Below are 21,555 nucleotides of genomic sequence, written 5' to 3'. Positions count from 1 at the left end.
TTTTTTTTTTTATCCTCACCCAAGAACATTTTTCCCATTTTTTTGTTCAGAGAGAGTGGGAGGGAGAGCGAGGAAATGAGAGAGAGAGAGAGAGAGAAAGATCGATGTGAAAGGGACACATCGAGTGGTTGCCACACGCATGAACCAACCAGGGCCTGGGACAAACTGCAACCAAGGTACATGCCCTTAGCGGGAACTGAACCCGGGTCGCTCTGGACCACAGGCTGATGCTCTAACCACTGAGCAAAACCGGTCAGGGCTATTTCTTCCTTTTTAAAAAATATGTTTTTACGGATTATTTTGAGAGAGAGAGGAAAGGAGAGGGAAAAGAAGAGGGAGAGAGAGGGAGGGGGGAGGGGGGACAGAGAGAAATATTGTACACATCCCAACCAAGGATTGAACCTACAACCTGGGTATGTGCCCTAACCAGGAATTGAACCTGCGACACATTGGTGCATGGGATGACACTCAACCAACTGAGCCATACCAGTCAGGGTTGATGTATATCAATGTTTAAGAACCACTGGTCTGCCTGACTGGTGTGGCTCAGTGGTTGAGCATCGACCCATGCACCAAGGCATCGCTGGTTCGATTCCCAGTCAGGGCACGTGCCCATGTTGTGGGCCAAATCCCCAGTGGGGGGCATGCAGGAGGCGGCCAATTGATGTTTTCTCTCATTGATGTTTCTATCTCTTTCCCTTACCCTTCCTCTCTCTCTAAAATCAATAAAGAAAAAATAATTTAAAAAAATTAAAAATAAATAAAAGAACCATTGGTCTATTCCAAGGGTTGGCAAATATTTACTCTGTGACCCTTTACAGAAAGTCTGAATTTAGAGTCAAATCACTTAGTAGCTGACAAGGGCTCTGCTTAGGTGTCACCTCCTTCAGGAAGCCTTCCCTGATCTCCCCTTCTTCCTGTCCCATTTTCCTCCATCACAGCATATCAACTGCCTTTGTTTTCTGTTTTGTTCTGTTTTTTCTTGTTTTTGGTCTGCCTTTCCCAGACCATGAGCTGACCCAGGGCCTGAAACAGAGGACATATTAATGAACACTGAACTATGGCTGGACTGAATTCCCTGGGCTCTACCCCTTCCACCCCCAGGGCCTCATCAGAGGCCTGTGTCCATGGGCCCAGGAGGGGCTGGGGGACTCACAAACGCCTTGGTGTATTGGTTGAGCATAAAGTCTCCGCTGACAGCGTGCTGAAAGGCTTCCATGGCGAAGTCTGGAGGCGGGAAGTCAGGGAAGCCTTGTCCCAAGTTCACAGTGTCATACTCACTGGCCAACTTGGTGAACTCCACCCTGGGCGATAAATGGAGGGTCAGCACCAGTGCATCCCTCCACCCGGACATGGACTTCTACCTGTTTCCAGGGCTCATTCTAGAAAAGCTGGACAACTAGCATCCGTTCTGGCCCGAAGATCTGTGTCAGGCACATAACTGGTCCCGTGCTTTTCAATGAGGTGGACCGGGCACTGTGCCAAACGCATGTCCCAGCCCAGGGGCTTTCAAACTTTCAAACTTTTGGACCATGATCCATAGTAAGGAATCTTTTTGTTTTAATTGATTTTTTTTGAGAGAGAGAGAAAAAAAAATCAATGTGAGCCCTGGCTGGTGTGGCTCAGCAGTTAGAGCGTTGGCCCGTGGACCAAAGAGACCCGTAAGGGCATGTACCTCGGTTGCAGTTTGTTCCTGGCCCCGGTTGGGGTTGTGCGGGTGGTAACCAGCTGATGTGTCTCTTTCATGTCGATGTTTCTCTCTCTCTTCCTCCCTATCGCCCTCCCACTCTATTTGAAGATAAATGCAAAAACAAAAAACAAGAAAAACAGAATGGCCTCAGGTGAGGATAAAAAACCAAACAAAAAAACATCAATGTAAGAAAGAAACATTGATCAGTTTTCTCCCAAATGGACCTGAACCAGGGATCGAACCCACAACCTAGGCATGTGCCATGACTGAGAATTGAACCCATAACCTATTGGTATATGGGATGATGTTCCAACTAGCTGAGCCACCTGGCCAGGCCACAAAATCATCTTTTTTTATCCTCACTCGAGGACATTTTTACATTTATCTTCAGAGAGAGCGGGAGGGAAAGAGGGGGGAAGAGAGCGAGAGAGAAACATTAATGTAAGAGAAACACATCGACTAGTTGCCACCCACACAACCACAACCGGGGCCAGGGACAAACTGCAAACGAGGTACGTCCGGAGCGGGAACTGAACCCAGGACTCTCTGATCTGTGGGCCGACACTCTAACCGCTGAGCCAAACCAGCCAGGTCCACAAAATCATCTTTACATCACAGACCCTGTAGAGCACAGACAGGGAATCACATTATCCTTCTGGTGTGATCTAATTCCGTTCCATTCTTATCCTATCCTATCCTATCCTATCCTACCCTACCCTACCCTACCCAATTCTTTAGAAATAGTTATTGAGGCCCCCTAAGTGGATTTCATGACCCTGTTTCTGAGTCACAGTGGGACTGGAGAAGTTGAAGTTTGGTGGGACCTGCCCAGCCCAGGTTAGTGCAGGGCAGGGCCAGCCTGTGATCCCACATCTGCTTGGAACACAGTTGATCATTACCCTGGACAGACCAGAGTCCCATCAGCCCTGCCCTCTGCCATCTCTGGCCCTCAACAACCTTTCTCAACAACCTTTCTTCTGGGCTTGCCTGGTGGCCACTTCTTCAGGAAAACTGGGAGAAAGGCTGGTATGGGGTTCCAGGTTGGTTGGGGGCTTGGCTGAGTTAAATTTGCAGAACAGCCTGCCAAGTTGTGGGCCAAATCCCGGGTGGGGGGGGGTGCATTCGGGAGGCCCCAATCGATGTTCAGGGAGAGAGAGGAACAGAGAGAGAAACATCGATGTGAAAGGGACACACATTGATGTTTTTTTTATTTTTATTTATTTATTTATTTTTTATCCTCACCCGAGGAGATGATTTTCCCTTTTTTTTTTTGTTCAGGTAGAGTGGGAGGGAGAGAGGGGAACAGAGAGAGAGAGAAACATCGACATGAAAGGAACACATCGAGCGGCTGCCACCCGCACGACCGACCAGGGCCGGGGACAAACGCGCCCTTAGCAGGAACCGAACCCAGATCTCTCAGGACCGCAGGCCACGCTCTAACCGCTGAGCCAAACCGGCCAGGGGGCTGTCATTGATGTTTTTATCTCTCTTTTCCTCTCCCTTCCTCTCTATCTAAAATCAATGAAGAAAATTTGCATAACAATAAATAGCATTATGTCTAGAATCGGCTCTTTTCTCTCTAGAGTTCCATCATGCCCCTGAAGGCACATGGAGCTGCTGAGGCTCAGAGAGGCCAGTGACCTGCCCAGAGTCACAGGGCAGCTACAGGCAATGTTGAGATGCAAAATCAGGTGGTGGACGTTCCACGGTGATTAGGACAGGGGAGCCAGGCTCAAACGCTCCACAGAGACTGGCTGTCCTCTAGGTGGGGCCTGCAGGGTCCTGATGCTCAGGCCACCACCCTGGGGTCAGTGGGGACCTGGAATCCTTTTTTGCCCTGACTCTCATGACCTTTACCCCTAACACTTTCCTCCTGTCCTGTGCATTCTTCCCAGGCCCACACCTGCTCTGCCCTGCCTTTTTTTTTTTTTATCCTCCCCCGAGGACATTTTTGCATTTATCTTCAGTTAGAGCGGGAGGGAGAGTGGAAGGAAGAGAGAGAGAGAAACATCGACATGAGAGAGACACATCGAGTGGTTGCCACTCACACAACCCCAACCGGGCCGGGGACAAACTATAATTGAGGTACGTGCCCTTAGTGGGACTGAACCCAGGACTCTCTGGTCCATGGGCCGATGCTCTAACTGCTGAGCCAAACTGGCCAGGGCTGCCCTGCCTTTGCACAAGACTTAACCTTTCCTGGTCTCAGCCTCCTCTTCTGTACAATGGGAGCAGCTGAGTTGCAGACTTGGCCAGGTCTGTGAGGCAGGGAGTCTTGCCGCCCCTCCCGACCTGGCTCCACGTCATCCCCCGTTCTAAGCTGCACTTTACCTTATCCGCCAGGCTGCCCAGCCTGCCTCACAGACAGGACCCCGCAGCCCCAATCTAGACCTCAGGAGGACTCTCCAGGGAATGTGAGCCTGGTTCTCTCATCCCAAACGCCACGGGGCAACGAAGGAGAAGATGGAGGAGGAAGATCTTCGCAAAACACCCAGTACTGTACATGGGGGAGTTTGAAAGAAATACTCATCTCGTTTTGTAAAAACAACAGCCAAGAAAAATTTGAAAGTGTAGAGATCTCTCTATGCCCCAGGCCAAGGTCGGGTGTGGACCGGAAGGTCATGGAATCTTGCTCACACAGCCTTCCCACTGCATCACCTTCTCACCAATGAGAACGCGCACAGCCTTCCTACTTAGAACAGGTCCTGGCGAAAAGAGCTTCACCTCTGCGAATGCCCAGTGAAGGGCAGCCTGTTTCTCACCTAACTTAGCTGGTCCTGCCCTGTGCTAAGTGTGAAATAAAATAGTTCCTACAAAGCCCCAGCCTGGGCCTGGCTAGGCAATTGCTATAATCCACTATTTTGCCTTACCCTCCCAAGGCCATTTGAGGGACATACATTTTTTTTTTATCCTCACCTGAGGACATTTTTGCATTTATCTTCAGATAGAATAGGAGAGAGAGAGAGAGAGAGAGAGAGAGAGAGAGAGAGAGAGAGAGAGAGAAACATTGATGTTAGAGGGACACATCAAGTGGCTGCCACACACATGACCCCAACCGGGGCTGGGGACAAAGAGCAACCGAGGTGCATGCCCTTAGTGGGAACTGAACCCGGGTCCGCGGGCTGACGCTCTAACCGCTGAGCCAAACTGGCCAGGGCTGAGGGTCATAAAATTATCTCCATTTTGGCCCATCCGGTGTGGCTCACTGGTTGAGCATTGGTCCAGGCACCAAGAGGTCACTGGTTTGATTCCCAGTCTGGGCACATGCCAGGGTTGTGGGTCAAGTCTCCAGTGGGGAGCGTGCAGGAGGCGGCCAATAGATGTTCTCTCTCATCGATGTTTCTCTCTCTCTCTCTCCCTCTCCCTTCCTCTCTTTCTAAATCAATAAAGAAAAAGAATTTTTAAAAAATTTTCTCCATTTTGTAGCTGGGGAGCTGGGGCTCCAGGCACGTGCCACCAGCCCCAGTGCCAATGCCAAGTGGGGTGAAGCGGAGACTGGAAACCCCCCTGCTGCTTCAGGTCTCGTCTCTCGTGGGCTGTGGCTGCACATCTGACTGTCCTGGGTACCATCGAGTTTCTGCAGACCCAGAGACTAGGAGCACCAGCCTATCTTGCGGCCATGTCTGAGGGACACCCCACACCTCCCCGGCCCTGCCCAGCTCACCATGGGTTATGGTCGATCCCATCCAGCCTTCGAGCCTGTAGCCTTTTGGACATGGTGAGCTGAAAACAGAGCAAACAGAAGGTCCCAGTGGAGGAGGTGCCACAGCCTGGGCCCCTGGGAAGACAGGCAGATATCCCCCTACCACACCCCTGACACAGCCCCACCCATCCAGTCCCACCAGGGAGAAGGCAGAGACCAGTGCTCTCAGATAGCAGGGCTCCAGCTGCCTCCCACTGTGCTGCCAGACTGCCGGGCTCCTCCCCATGTCACTTCCACCCTGCCTCCACCTGCCAGGCCCCGCAGGCCCTGAGACACAGCGAGGATACAGTCAGGTTCAAGTTGGACTCAGGAGGGGCTGGTAGCTGAGGAGGAGGAGCAGAAGGCAGGGGGAGGTGGAGAGCAAGGGAAGGATCATGGCAACAGTGACAGTGCAGCTTCCCTGTGCAGACGGCTGGCTGAGCTCTTTACTCATTCTCAGAACAACCTGGCTGGGCCCATTTTAGAGATGAGCAAATAGAGTGGGGAGTGATGTGTTCAAGGTCACACCACAAATACACTCCGACTCAGGCCTGTTTGAGATGAGGCCATATTCTGATTCAGGGGAACTGGCTCAGTTCAGGGCGAGTGGGGGCTCAAGGGCCCTTCTCCAGCCACCCCTTCCCTCCCCTGCATGCCCTCCAGAGCAGGCCCCCTCATCCACAGGTGTGCAGACACTGGCCAGCCCGAAGGCTGCCTTGGCCGGGTGACACTGCCAGGTGACTTAGCTCCTCCGGGCCTGTCTCCCCATCAGTATAATGGGCACATGGACTGGCCGGTGAGCAGAGCCAGGTCTCTAATGCTCTCCTCAGCCACCTGCTGGGGCTACAGAGAGCTCTTTCTGTTTCTCTTGCTCTTGCTCTTTCCCCACAGCATCCCTATCAGAGGTGCCATGATAATCTCCATCTGAAGATGAAGACATGAGGCTCAGAGAGGTTCAGGGACCTGCCCAAGGTCTGAGGAAGAGCTAGATAGGACCCTGTCAGGGCGGCAGCAACAGCAGGGTTGCTAGACTAGGTCCTTGTCCCCAAGGGCCCAGGAACCATCTGTGAATAGGCCAGGTTGTTCCACAGCCTGGGAGTCCGGCCAATGTGAGTGATTCAGAGAGCTCAGCATGGGGACTGGCACCTAGCAGGTGCTTTGCCAACATTGGCAGCACTGTTCTTGTACTGAATCCAACACCCATCACCAGGCCTGGCACTTAGTACATGTCAAAATAGTTTAATTTTTTAATTGATTGATTGGTTTTAGAGAGAGAGAGGAAGGAGGTGGAAAGGGGGGAAGAGAGTAACATCTATTTGTTGTTCCACTTATTTATGCATTCATTGGTTGATTCTTTTTGTTGTTGTTGTTGTTAATCATCACCTGATGATACTTTTTCCATTGATTTTTAGAGAGAGAGAGTGGAAGGGAGGGAGGGGAAGGGAGAGGGGGAAAGAGAGAGAGAGAGAGGGAGAGAGAAACATCAATGTGAGAAAGACACATCGAGCCCTGGCCGGTTTGGCTCAGCGGTTAGAGCGTCGGCCTGCAGTCCAGAGAGACCCGGGTTCGGTTCCCGCTAAGGGCACGTACCTCGGTTGCAGTTTGTCCCCGGCCCTGGTTGGGTTGTGTGGGTGGCAGCCACTCGATGTGATTCTTTCACATCGATATTTCTCTCTCTCTCTCTCTCCCCCTCCCACTCTATCTGAACAAAATATCAAAAAGTCCTCCGGGGGAGGATAAAAAAAAAAAAAGACACATCAACTGGTTGCCTCCCGCACAATCCAACCAGGGCTGAGGATTGAACCTGCAACCCAGGTATGTACCCTTGACTGGGAATTGAACCCACAATCCTTCGGTGTGCGGACCAATGCTCTAACCACTGAGCAAAACCGGCCAGGGCCATTGGTTGATTCTTGCATGTACCCTGACCAGGAATTGAACCTGCAACTTGGGCATGTTGGGATGACACTCTAACCAACTGAGCAACCTGGCCAGGGCCAAATTTCCTAAAATAAATGTTTTATGCCCTGGCCAGTTTGGCTCAGCAGTTGGAGTGTTGGCCTGTGGACCAGAGTACCGGGTTCGGTTCCCACTAGAGGCATATACAAAATAAATAAATAAATAAATAAATAAACAAACAAACAAACAAACAAACAAACAAATGTTTTATTTTTATGGGAGAGTCCTGGCTGGCATGACTCAGTAGTTATATTGTCAGTCCAGTCAGTCCACGCACCAGAGGTCGTGGGTTCGATTCTCGGTCAAGGGCACATACCTGGGTTGCAGGTTCAATCCCAGCCCCAGTTGAGGCATGTGCCAGAGGCAACCAGTCAATGTGTCTCTCTCATGTTTCTCTCCCCTCCCTTCCACTCTCTCTAAAAACCAGTAGAGAAAATATTCTTGGGTGAGGATTAACAATAACAAAAATGTGGGAGAAAAATAATATTTTAGAAGAATATTTATCAATGTGACATACTGATATCAGTAAAACAGGCTACAAAATAATATGTAAAGTATGATGTTTTGTAAAAAACATACCCTAGAATATATTTGTGTACAGTTTTTTCCTATGATCATATATGTTTATTTATTTATTTTTATCCTCACCCGAGGACATTTTTCCATTTTTTGTTCAGATGGAGTGGGAGGAGAGAGAGAGAGAGAAAGAGAGACACATTTACATGAAAGGGACACATCGAGTGGCTGCCACCCGCACGATCCAACCAGGGCCGGGGACAAACTGTAACCAAGGTACATGCCCTTAGTGGGAACCGAACCCGGGTCTCTCTGGACCGCAGGCCGATGCTCTAACCAGTGAGCAAAACCAGCCAGGGCTATAATCATATATAAATAGAATAAAAAGGTTGGAAGAAAATATAGCAAAATATTAACAAAAGGTCTCTCTGTGCGATGGCATTATAGGTGATTCAATTTCACGTGTGCTTTTCTTTTTAAAAAAAACATTGAATTTAGAGAGAGGAAGGAAGAGAGAAAGAGAAAGAGAGCGAGAAACATCAATTGGTATGCCTCCTGCATGTGACCTGACTGGGATCAAATTCGAAATCTGAGTAAGTGCCCTGACTGGAAATCAAACCCACTTTTTTTTTTTTTTTGGTGTATGGGATGACGCTCCAACCAACTGAGCCATCTGGCCAGGGCTCATGTGTGCTTTTCTGTTTCTAAGTTTTTAGTATGAAGATTTCCACCATAGTCAATGGATCCTAATATGTGCATTTTTTTTGCATTGCACTTTATCTGAATTTGGATGTCTTAGAATCTATAGCATGAGTTTGATTGGCATTTACCCCCTTTACTAGTCCAAAAAATAACAATGCATCTCACAGTTGATGGCATCATAGATTCAATGACACAAGAAATTCCTTTTTTTTTTTTTGGTATGTGTCCCTAGCGGGAACCGAACCCGGGACTCTCTGGTCCGCAGGCCGACGCTCCAACCGCTGAGCCAAACCGGCCAGGGCAAGAAATTCCTTTTGAAATGGGGACACGTCATATTAAAAAATAAAAAAGATGAGTCAGGAGCAGTGTGGGATGAGGGAAGTAGAAGTTGGAGTAGGAGAAGTTTGAGGAGGGTTGGGGTGAGAAAGATCAGAGGGGTACAGGGGCACAGATAGAAAAAGAAGGTGAATGAGTTTAGGAAAAAGATAAAATATTGGGGGGACTGCAGAAACTTGGGGTTCTCAAAGGAGTGACCTTCAAGTATGTCACACAGCACTTAGATAAGAAAGGCAGTGGTGCCTGTTCTTGGGCTTATATAAATGTATTCATTCAGCAAACATTTACTGAGTACTAACTGTACCCACATGGGCTAGGCACAAGGGGTGATGGGGAGGCAGCAGCATCAAGCAACCATTCAGATGCAGAGCTACAAGTTCTAGATTAGAAGCAATGGCAAGGGAGGGACCCACATTCAGGGGTGCAGTCAGGGAAGGCTTCCTGAAAGAGGAGGCTCATGCGCAGGTTTGAAGTCAGGACCAAGCCAGATCCCAGGGGCCCTGGGTCATGCAGGCGGCAGAGTGCACTTACAGTCTGGTGCAAGCACCTGCTGAGTGAAGCTCCAGCCTTCTTTCTCTGGAGGGGCCCCACCAGGTGCAAATAGATGGCTGCCGAATTCCTGAACATGCCTCCTAGAGCCATGGGGCACTGACGATTTCTCCTCCGGGGGCAGAGGAGAAGGGAGCAGAACACCCTGGCCAGAAAATGGCTCCGAGCCCGGGACTTGAGTCTCACACACACAGCTCTAATAACAACAACAATAAGGGCTAATATTTATTGAGTGGCCACTGTGCACCAGGCATGGCAATAAGTGCTCTGTTGCAGGATTACACCTCAGTCCTCAAAACCACCCTGACCCCCTCCTCCACCCCAGAAACCAAGGTGACCCTATAAAAATGTAAATCACCTCTAATGGGAAAAAAAAGGTGAAGATCATGAATAGCCCCTAACATCACAGAGTCAACCCTACATTATGTTCTCATTCTGGAAACACACATTGCCTGCATATTATTCCTGTGCTAAAATAAAATCTAAATCAGAGAAGGCCTCTGGATCACTAAAATACAAGGGACAGAAGAACATGTTAAATGCCACCACAGACAGCAATCAACAGATTCAGACTGATGGAACCTCTATAGAACCTCTAATGACGCTGTTTCTTCAACAAATAAAATACAAGGGCACTAGATGAAAAGAGACTTAATGGGCATAAATTTCAAAGATGAATGTCTAGAAAAAGATGAACAACACTGCAGGACTCACTGCACATCATTTACTAAAAAAGCTACAGAAACCAAGCAAGTGGGGTACTGGCACAAGGACAGACATAAATCAACAGAATAGGAATAGAACCGACAACCCAGAAACAAACTCTCACATTCATGGTCAACTGTTTTTTTGATAAAAGTGCCAAGAGCCCTGGCCGGTTTGGCTCAGCGGTTAGAGCGTCGGCCTGCGGTCCTGAGAGACCCGGGTTCGGTTCCCGCTAAGGGCATGTACCTCGGTTGCAGTTTGTCCCCGGCCCTGGTCGGTTGTGCGGGTGGCAGCCACTCGATGTGTCCCTTTCACATCGATGTTTCTCTCTCTCTCTCTGTTCCTCTCCCCCCCCCGCCCCCACTCTACCTGAACAAAAAGTGGAAAAGTGTCCTTGGGTGAGGATAAAAAAAAAAAAAAAAAAAAAGTGCCAAGAAAATTCAGTAAGAAAAGAATCGCCTTGTCAACAAATTGTGCAAGATGACTGGATATCCATATGCAAAAGTATAAATGTGGACCCCACCTCACACCATCCACAAAAATGAATTCAAAGTGGATCACAGACCTAAATGTAAAAGCTACAGTGATAAAACTCCTAGAAAACTTTGTGACCTTCAGTTAGAAGATGGTCTCTTATATACAACACCAAAAGTACAAGCAACACAAGAAAAAATAAATTGGACTTCATTGAAATTAAAAACGTTTGTGCCTCAAAGGATACCATCAAGAAGGTGAAAAGACTACCCATAGTATGGGAGAAAATATTTGCAAATCATAATATATAAATGGCTAATAAGCACAGGAAAATATGCTCAGCATCATTAGTCATTGGGGAAATGTTACATTAAGATACCACTGCAGCCCTGGCCAGTTTGGCTCAGCGGGTGGAGCGCTGGCCTGTGGCCCAATGAGTCGCGGGTTTGATTCTAGTCAAGGGCACGTACCTTGGTTGTGGTTCTTCCCTGGCCCTGGTCGGGGTTGTGTGGGAGGCAACAAGTGTATGTGTCCCTCTCACGTCAATGTTTCTCTCTCTCCCCCTCCCTCCCACTCTATCTGAAGATAAATAGAAAAATATCCTTGGATGAGGATACAAAAAAAATACCACTGCAGCCCTGGCTGGTTTGGCTCAGCAGGTAGAGTGTCAGCCCAAGGACCAAAGAGTTGCGGGTTCAATTCCCGGTCAAGGGCACATACCTCAATTTTGGTTTGGTCCCTGGCCCTGGTCAGGGTCATGTGGGAGGCAGCCAATTGATGTGTCTCTCTCACATCAATGTTCCTCTCCTTCACTCTCCCTCCCTCCCTTTCACTCTATCAAAATAATCAATGGAAAAATATCCTCGGGTAAGGATTAAAAAGTAAAAGAAAAAAAAGATACCACTGTACACCCAGAAGGATGGCGGCTGTAATAAAGAAAGTGGCCCTGGCCAGTTTGGCTCAGCAGTTAGAGTGTCAGTCCTCTGACCAGAGTCTCGGGTTTGATTCCGGTCAAGGGTATGTACCTTGGTTGGGGTTTGGTCCCCAGCCCTGGTCAGGGTCATGCGGGAGGCAACCAATCAATGAGTCTTTCTCTCTTTCTCTCTCTCTCTCCCTCCCTCCCACTCTATCTGAAGATAAATGAAAAAATATCCTCAGGTGTGGATTAAAAAAATAATAAAATAAAATAAAAATAAAGAAAATGAATCATTACAAGTATTTGAAGATGTTGAGATATCAGAACCCTTGTATACCGCTTCTAGAAATGGAAAATGGAAAACATAAGAAGTTCCTCAAAAATAAAGTTCCCACTAGACTCAGCAATTCCAATCCTAGGTATCTACCCAAGAAAAATGAAAACAGATTAAAAAAAGAAAAAAGGAGAAATGAAAACATGCCCACACAAAAACTTGTACATGACTATTCATAAGAAGCATTATTCATAATAGCCAAAAAGTGGAAACAATCTAAATGCTCATCAATTGATGAACAAAATGTAAATCCGTGTGATAGATTATCAATCAACAATTAGAGGAAATGGAGTACATGCTACAATGTGGATGGACCTTGAAACATTATACTAAGTGAGAGAAGCAAGTTACAAAAGGCTACAAATTATGATTCCATTGAGATGAAACAGGCAAATCTATAGACAGAGAGTAGTAGACTAGTGATTGCCTTGGGCTGGGAGTGGAGTAGGGGGGATGAGGAATGACTGCTAATGGGTCTGGTGTAACTTTTTTGCTTGATGAAATGTTCTAAAATTAGTTTGTGGTTATGACTGCACAAGTGTGAATATACTAAAAACCACCAAATAGTACACTTTAAATGGCTGGATTACATGGTGCACGTATTATTATATCTCAATAAAGCTGTTTGTAAAAATGGCCACAGTTAAAAAAGGCAGTACCCTTTCAGTGACCAGGGGAATGTGTCTCTCTGATATGACCATGGGGACAGCCCTTAGCACTGAGGCCAAGCCTCCAGGGCTACTCCCACCCAGTGCCTGAAGGACATCAAGAAAAGACAGGCTGTGGCTGGGAGACACACACTCTCAAGGACTCCCACTGGCTTTGCTGGAACTTTCTGAGAACTGAATCGCACTTTGAGACTTTTCCTTCCCACCATCCTTCCTTCTTTCTCCAAGGGGGTCAGACCCAGCCCTGAAAAAGAAGTGGCTATTTAGGATCAGGGGCTGCTCTAGAGGGCGCTGTGGAGTTAGGGAGGCTCCTAGGAAAATGTGGCCTTCAAGCTGAGTCCGGGCGGGGAACGTGTGCAAGAGAGAGGAGCAAAGGCCCCAGGGTGGAAGGGAGCTGGGAGATTCCAGGAGCTGGGCAGTCAGTCTGGCCAGAGTTCACCCTCTCATTTCTCAGAATCGCATCAGTTTCCAGGGATATCCTGCAAGAAGCAGTCCATGGTCCCTGTGCCTAAGCACCAGAGTTCGGAGCAACGGAGGGTACTGTGCTTATAGGAGGAGGGACAGGAGATGGCGACAGTGGCGTGCTTCAGCCTCACTCAGCCAGGGGACTCGAGGTCCAAGGCCAGGTCTGAGCCCCGTGCCTGTTGTGTGTTCTAGGGGGACCAACTGGGCCACTTGCCCAGAATTGAGGGGTTTCTCAGCACATGGGATTTGCAGTGCTAAAACCATGACCATCCTGGGCAAACAGAGGTAGCTGGTTCCCTTCGACTGAGAGAATGCAGGGTTGGCTGCTCCTGTCCTGGGCCTGATATCCTGCTAACTCCTCCAAAAGTACTCAATCCTGCAGGGACCCTCCTCTGCCACCTCCTAACCACCTCGTTCAAAATCTGGAGATGGCCCTGGCCAGTTTGGCTCAGCGGTTAGAGCATCGGCCTGCAGTCCAGAGAGACCCAGGTTCGGTTCCCGCTAAGGGCGCGTACCTCGGTTGCAGTTTGTCCCTGGCCCTGGTTGGTTGTGCGGGTGGCAGCCACTCGATGTGTCCCTTTCACGTTGATGTTGATGTTTCTCTTTCTCTCTCTTCCTCTCTCTCCCTCCCAGTCTATCTGAACAAAAAATGGATAAATATCCTGGGGTGAGGATAAAAAAAGAAAAATCTGGAGATGCCCGCTGGCTGATCCTCTCTCTGACACCCTCACCCGCATCACTCCACGGCTATCAATTCTGTCCTTTCTCCTAAAGCGACTACACCTCCTGTGCCCTACACCATGCCTCACTGTCTCACAGGATTACAGTGGTGGGAATAACACAAATACACACAGCTCTAATTTGCCAAGCACTCGCTTTGCACCAGGTGCTGCGGTAAGGACTGTACTTATGTCACTGGATCCTTTCAACAGCCCTGGAAAGCAGGTGCTAGCCTCACCCACAAATAGGCAAGGACATTAGTAACAATAATAAAATAACAACTAATACTCATTTTGAGCTCCTAGAGGTCAGAGGAGAGCCTGCACCACCTGGTGCCCAGCACAGGGCAGAAACACACTCACACGGGACAAGGTCCCAGCTCGTGGCCCTTCCCACTCCCCTGCCACAACCTCAACCCCTCACCCTCTTTGGGCACCTGGCTCCACAGAGGGTGAGCAAAGCCTGTGCTGGACAAGGATATGCATAACCAGTTTCACTGTCCTGGGGCTGGGGATGGAAACTAGGTCGGGCTTTTGCTGTATGAGGGAGTGGTGTGTGTGCCCAAGTGAGTCTGTGGGCACAGTAGTGAGCACTACACTAAACCCTTGGCACCCACCGAGGGCATGGCCCTGAGCAGACCCCTGGGGAGATGACTGGAACACAGGCTTTGGTGTCATGCAGACTTGGCCTTCTGACTGGAGGCAAGTCACTTTACCTCTCCAGATGTCAATCTCCTTATCTATAAAGGAAATAAAAATAATTCATGGAAAGCACTTCACGTAGTGCCTGGCACAGCAAAGGTGCCCAGGAAATGACTGATGTTAATAAAATAGAGTGGGCACTTTAAGAACACTCGTTGAATTAATATAATGTGGTGCATGGGGCTAGGTGTGGACTCACTCGTGTTTGCTGGCAGGGCCCCCTTCTCTATCAGGCCTCCCCAGAAGGCATGGTGCCAAAGGCCCGCCACACTTTGAGGGGCCCATGAAAGTGTTTGAATCTTAATTTGTTTTCAAATAAGAGAAAAGAGAGAATACAATAATAATGAATATATAATAATGAATTCAGCCTGGCTGATATTCATTTTTTTATATACCCACACAGTTGTAAAATATAATTCTTATTTATTTTCTAAGGGAGAAAGGGGCCCGTGAAAGTCTTAATGTGACCCTTAATGTAGGTAAATCCAGGTGTAGTTGTGACTTCATGTGCAATATGAGCGCTTGCAAACATCTGTCTGTCTGTGAGCACGTGGATGTAGTGCAGGCGGTTGCCAGGAATTCAAAGGGAAGGGAGAAACCATTGGGGGCCCCGCAAAGGGCAGGGAGGGCACAGGTGGCCACCTGGGCTGCCCTCACTCAGCAACACCTACAGGTCCTTGACACCCCCATGAATAAGCAAGGACTTGTGGTGGTGGTGGGCTTGTTGCTCCTGAAGCTGCAGCAAAGCCATCCCTGTCTAGACTTTGGGCGCCTGGCCCTGGGGCTCCACACACTTGGGCACAGGAAGACTTTCGTGCCTCAGGAGGAGACTATGGCCTCCCTTCACAGACGAGGTCCACAGTGGGGAGCTGCTGGTCCAGACCCACCTTGAAGCGAGATGGCTGGCTTCCCAGTCCAGAGTTCCCCACTGACTGGGGCTGACCCAGAGACCTCCAGTGGCACCTCATACACTGGCGCTCATTCAACTCATTCAGAGGCACCTGGGGCCACAGTGGCAGCATCGCCAGGTCACAGCCACCTCCAGCGCCCTGGGCCTCATCTCTCATTTCCCAGGAAGCAGGTCTCGCTGGCCACCTCCTCTACAGCCCTGAGGCCTGTCCCAAGGGCAATGCCAATGGCTTTTTATTTACTGTACGCTTTTTCCGTGCCAGGCAGCCTGTTGTACACCTTACAGGTCATTTCCACCACTTTATTGTTTTTTTGGTTTTTTTTTATAAATAGGTTTAATGATACATTGCTCTTCACACAGATGGCTACATAGACTTTAAACTATAATTCAGGAATATGCAACTATGCAATACAGACCAATCAGCTAGATCTAAAATAAACGGGCTTTGTCCGGCTGGTGTGGCTCAGTGGTTGAACATTGACCCATGCACCAAGAGCACAGGCCCAGGTTGTGGGCCCGATCCCCAGTGGGGGGCATGCAGGAGGCAGCCAATCGATGTTTTCTCATCGATGTTTCTCTCTCTCTCTCCTTTTCCCTTCCCCTCTCTCTAAAATCAGTGAAGAAAAATGATAATACGTAAATAAAATAAAATTAAACAAACTGGCTTCTTACAGCTACCCTGTCAACATCACAGCTCTTCTTCCATCCAAAATGACTCTAATCTCACATGAAAACAGTTAATGTAGGGGAACCAGAAACCTAGCTTTGCGGACAAAAGCAAAAACCAAAGGAAAAATAGCAATTCAGTGGTTAGTTGGTGAAAACGGAAACTGGTGCTCTTCACTGGGCTGCTTTCTCTTCTTACTCTCTCTCTTTTTGTCCCTCTTCTTCAGCCCACCCGTGTGAGCTCTCAACAGGTCTGAATAAGCCATCTGCAACTTGTTTGGCGCTCACCACTGTGCTAATCTTTTTTTGCCCTTCAGTAGCTCTTTTTTTTTTTTTTTTTTAAATCCTCATCCGAGGACATTTTTCCATTTTTTTGTACAGACAGAGTGGGAGGGAGAGAGAGGAAGAGAGAGAGAGGGAAACATCGATGTGAAAGGGACACATCGAGTGGCTGCCACCCGCACGACCAACCAGGGCCGGGGACAAACTGCAACTGAGATACGTGCCCTTAGCAGGAACCGAACCCGGGTCTCTCCGGACCGCAGGCGGACGCTCTAACCGCTGAGCCAAACCGGCCAGGGCAGTAGCTCTTTTTTTTTTTTTTTTTTTTTTGGTACGTGCCCTTAGCAGGAACCAAACCTGGGACTCTCTGGTCCGCAGGCCGATGCTCCAACCGCTGAGCCACACCGGCCAGGGCCCTTCGGTAGCTCTTAACAGACACTTGTCTCAGGGCTCAAAGCCCTCCACCGAAGCTTTCCTTGGCATGGGTTTAGTTCGATCACCGTACTTCTGCAGGGTGATGGACATGCTGCCTGACAACCGCACTGCTGCGAGAGCCTGGTCAGCTCTGCAGGAACTGCTCACTCTCCAGCAGAACCACCCCGGCTCCACTGGCTCCACTCCGTCCGCATAAGACCCAAGTTCCATCACTTCTAATTCTACAGAAAAGTTCCATCAAGAGGCTAAGTCACATACCCAAGGCCATAGCTGGCAAGTAGCAGAGCTAGAATTTGAACTCAAGTCTCTGACTTCGAAGCTTGTCCTCAATGCCACTGTGGGACAGGGGAGGCTCTGAGCAGTGACATGATGGATCCCTGGGCCACTGACTCTCACCTCCAAAAAGAGTCAAAGAAGTATAGACCAATGGGCGCTCTATGGGAAATGAGAGAATCTGGCCCAGTCAATTACATTTTATGGATGGGGATACTGGTGACCAGGTAGGGAACTGATTCCACTGGGAAAAGATAACCTGAGTCACAGCCCTGGCATTTTTCTCATTCCAGCAGGCTGGCTCTTCCCAGGACATTATGCACCTGGCATTGAACTAAACTTTTGTTCAATGAGAGAATGAATGTCTGTCTTTCCCACCAGACTGTGAGCTCCATTAGAACAAGGACTCTCTGTTTATCTTTTTGTTGTCAACACCTGGCACAGGTCTTGCCACAAGGCCTGTCACATAGTGGGTGCACACCTTTTCATCACTTCAGTAAATACTGAACTTCCATTATGTGCTGTGCCCTGTGCTAGCCACCAGGGATACAAGGATAAACAGGATACACCTTCCTTTCCCTTGAGGAGTCCACAATCTAAGGAAGGAGACTAACAAGTATCCTGGCCATTTTAATAAAGTGTGAGCCTTAACATACAAGAGATTCTTACAAATCAAAAGACCAACATCTCGCCCTGGCTGGTTTGGCTCAGCAGTTAGAGCTTCGGCCTGCGGTCCGGAGAGACCAGGGTTCGGTTCCCGCTAAGGGCATGTACCTTGCAGTTTGTCCCCGGCCCTGGTTGGTCGTGTGGGTGGCAGCCACTCGATGTGTCCCTTTCACATCGATGTTTCTCTCTATCTCTTCCTCTCTCTCCCTCCCACTCTATCTGAACAAAAAATAGAAAAATGTTCTTGGGTGAGGATAAAAAAAAAGAAACTGATGAAATAGCCCTGGTCGGTTTGGCTCAGCAGTTAGGGTGGCGGTTGACAGACCAGAGAGACCCGGGTTCGGTTCCCGCTAAGGGCACGTACCTTGGTTGCAGTTTGTCCCAGCCCTGGTTGAGGTCATGTGGGTGGCAACCAGTCGATATGTCTGTCTCACATCGATGCTTTTCTCTCTCTCTTCCTCCCTCTCTCCCTCCTACTCTATCTGAAGATAAATGCAAAAATGTCCTCAGGTGAGGATAAAAGAAAAGAAGAAACATTGATGAGAAGGAACATCGATTGGCCACGTCCCGCATGTCCCCCACTGGGGATCAGGCCCACGACCTGGACATGTGCTCTGACCAGGAATCAAACCAGCGACCTCATGGTGCATGGATCAATGCTCAAACACTGAGGCACACTGGCAGGCTCTGGCCAAATGATTTTTGTCAAGGATGCCAACGCCATTCACTGGGGGGAAAATAACCTCTCCAACAAATGGTGCCAGGACAACTAGATAGCCACATGCAAAAGAATAAAGTTAGAGCTCTACCTCAATCCGTCTATAAAAATGAATTCGAAATGAATCAATGGTCTTGATCACATTCTTGATAATGTCCTTTGAAAAAAAAGTTTTTAACTTCTATGAAGACCAAACACAGAATTTACCTTATGACCTAGCAACTCCACTCCTAGGTATAAAGTGAAGAGAAATGAAGACCTATGTTCACACAGAAACCTGTGTAAGAATGTTAATAGCAGCATTATTCATAATAGTGACAACACAGAAAAGTCCTTCAGTAGATGGATGGGTAAGTTGTAGTATAGCCATCCAATGGAATGTTATTCAGCCGTTAAAAGGAACATGTTGCCATCCATGCTACAACTTGGAGAAACCTCAAAAACACTTTACTAAGCGAAAGAAGCCAGACCCAAAAGGTCATGTATTGTATGATTACCTTAAGGTGATATATCCAGAACAGGCAAATCCACAGACTCAGAAGGCAGATTAGTAGCTACCAGGGGATGGGAGGGAGAATGTGGAATGTTTATTTTATGAGTATGGGTTGTTTTCCCAGGGTAATGAAAAAGTTTTGAAACTGGAGCGGGGCGGCGATTGCACAACATTGTGAATGCACCACATGCCACCGAGGTGCACACTTTATCCTTTTCACCAGAACCACTTTCGTCATTTGTGTTGATAAAGCTGCCTTACCCCAGTTTCTCTGGCTGCAGATCTCGTTTCTGGAACAGTGAATAACTGCGGTGTCCACATCCCTACAGTCAGCTATTTTATCACTGCTTTTATGTTTGATTCAATTAAAAAAATTTTTTCTTGATTGATTTTAGAGAGAGAAGAGGGAGAGAGAGAGAGAAACATCGATGAGAGAGAACATTGAGTGGCTGCCTCCTGCATGCCCCCCACTGGGAACTTGGCCCACAACCTGGGCATGTGTCCTGACCGGGAATCAAACCAGTGACCTCTTGGTGCCTGGGTCAACACTCAACCACTGAGTCACACTGGCCAGGCTGATTCAAATTTTTAAAAACTTATTTTAGAGAGTGAGAGGAAGGGAGAGAGGGAGAGGAAGAGAGAGATTCTTGTATGTGCCCTGACTGGGGATTGAACCCGCAACCATGGAGTATCAGGATGCCGCTCTAACCAACTGAGCTACCCGGCCAGGGCTTGATTCAAATTTAACTCTCAGTGTTATCACTCTGCATTTCTTTGTTGCATTTTCATTGTTGTTGGCCAGTCCCCTCTTTTGATGATCCATTTTTGTATTTTTATTCCTCACCTGAGGATATTTTTCTACTTATTATCAGATAAGAGTGGGAGGGCAGGTGGGGGAGGGAGGGCGGGGGGGGGGAGAGAGAGAGAGAGAGAGAGAGAGAGGCATTGATGTGGTATAGCCACACTGAGAGAGAGAGAGAGAGAGGCATTGATGTGGTATAGCCACACTGACTGGTTGCCTCCCGCACAACCCAACCCGGACCAGGGATGACATGCCCTTGCCCAGAATCGAATCTGCGATTCATTGGTCCTCGGGCTAATGCTCCAACCGCTGAGCAAAACTGGCCAGGGCAGATGATCTGTTTTTTGTAAAATGTCACCTGGGTTTATCTCTGGGAGACAGGAGGCAACACAACTACATGCTCTGCGGTCTGGATATGAACTGCATGACATGTATGACAACCAGTCAATGGCAGCCTTGGAAAGAAGTGATGTGGTTGGTCACTGACCATTACGCACCTGTTATCCCATGCCAATTTGTGGACTGAGAACTGGCAGCAAATTCACACTTTATGCGATCACTCAGAGTTGACAGAACACAGCAGTTGAAATTTGAACCCGGTTGAGGGACTGGTGTCCTTCGATGCAAAAATATTGTTTTAAACTAAAAATTAACTAAAGTTAAAATTTATTTTATTTTATTATTATTTTTTATTATTTTTTTTAATCCTCATTCGAGGACATTTTTCCATTTTTTGTACAGACAGAGTGGGAGGGAGAGAGAGGAAGAGAGAGAGAGAGGGAAACATCGATGTGAAAGGGACACATCGAGTGGTCGCCACCCGCACGACCAACCAGGGCCGGGGACAAACTGCAACCGAGGTACATGCCCTTAGCGGGAACCGAACCCGGGTCTCTCCGGACCGCAGGCGGACGCTCTAACCGCTGAGCCAAACCGGCCAGGGCTAAAATTTATTTTAAAAGGTAGAACCTGAAACTCGTCCATATCAGAACCGAGCAAAGCAAGGACTGCTTAATGACAGATGTTTGTGCATACAGGTGTTTTCAGGAACATATCTATATTATTAACCGTGGCATTCTTTGGGACTGGGGTCATATAAACTTCTATACAGTTTGATTTGTTGTTGTTGTTGTTGTTTTTTGTGGTACGTGCCCCTAGCGGAAACCGAACCCGGGACTCTCTGGTCTGCAGGCCAACGCTCACCCGCTGAGCCAAACTGGCCAGGGTTGTTTTTTTTAAACGAGGCTATGAAGCTCTGGAATCAGACAAACTCAGGCCAAAGCCACTTACCAGCAGTGTGACTTCTGGCAAATTACTAAATCTTTCTGAGAATAATTTCTGAAATGAGAATAATAATAGTACCTGTCTCAGGGCTGTAGCGAGACACCAGTGAGATAACACATGAAATTACTTAGTGGGACAGAGACTGTGTTCAACAAACGTCATTATCATTTTTATTTTGTTATTGTTTTTATTTTTTATCCTCACCTGAGAACATTTTTGCATTTATCCTAAGATGGAGCAGGAGGGAGAGAGTGGGGAAGAGAGAGAGATACACATCAAGTGGCTGCCACCCATAAGACCCCAAATGGGGCCGGGGACAAACTGCAATCGAGGTACGTGCCCTTAGTGGGAACCGAACCCAGGACTCTGGTCCAGAGGCCAACGCTCTAACTGCTGAGCCAAACTGGCCAGGGCATCATCATTTTTATTAAACATCCATCCGTGAAGAAGTGCGGCCATGCAGGCAGCTCGGGCTGTGACAGCACTCAGGAGGCCAAACCCACCTGGACAGCACCCGATGACCCTTAGACCCGCTTCTAGTGCAGCTTCCCAGGCATCTGAGAGCCAGGCCAGTGGTCAGTGTCCTCCCCCAACACACGCCTCCATCAG

General features: G+C 48.3%; 1 protein-coding gene across 3 annotated transcripts in view; it reads right to left on the bottom strand.

Moving 5' to 3' along the window:
• Nucleotides 1-21,555, bottom strand: part of KYAT1 (kynurenine aminotransferase 1) — a 34,857-nt gene that overhangs the window by 6,482 nt on the left and 6,820 nt on the right. For 2 of the 3 annotated variants that reach the window (XM_036261864.1, XM_036261865.1), the window contains exons 2-4: nucleotides 9,417-9,630; nucleotides 5,355-5,413; nucleotides 1,157-1,304 (exon numbers count right to left, since the gene is read on the bottom strand). In XM_036261864.1, the coding sequence (XP_036117757.1) occupies nucleotides 1,157-1,304; nucleotides 5,355-5,413; nucleotides 9,417-9,527 (318 nt within the window). In that variant the 5' untranslated portion in view covers nucleotides 9,528-9,630. The remainder of the gene's footprint in view (nucleotides 1-1,156; nucleotides 1,305-5,354; nucleotides 5,414-9,416; nucleotides 9,631-21,555) is intronic. The other variant, XM_036261866.1, reaches the window with a different exon arrangement.

The sequence above is a fragment of the Molossus molossus genome, unplaced genomic scaffold (genome assembly GCF_014108415.1).
Source record: "Molossus molossus isolate mMolMol1 unplaced genomic scaffold, mMolMol1.p scaffold_m16_p_14, whole genome shotgun sequence".
Lineage (NCBI taxonomy): Eukaryota > Metazoa > Chordata > Mammalia > Chiroptera > Molossidae > Molossus > Molossus molossus.
Note: the sequence above shows the minus strand (reverse complement) of the source record. Positions and strands in the feature narration are given on the sequence as shown.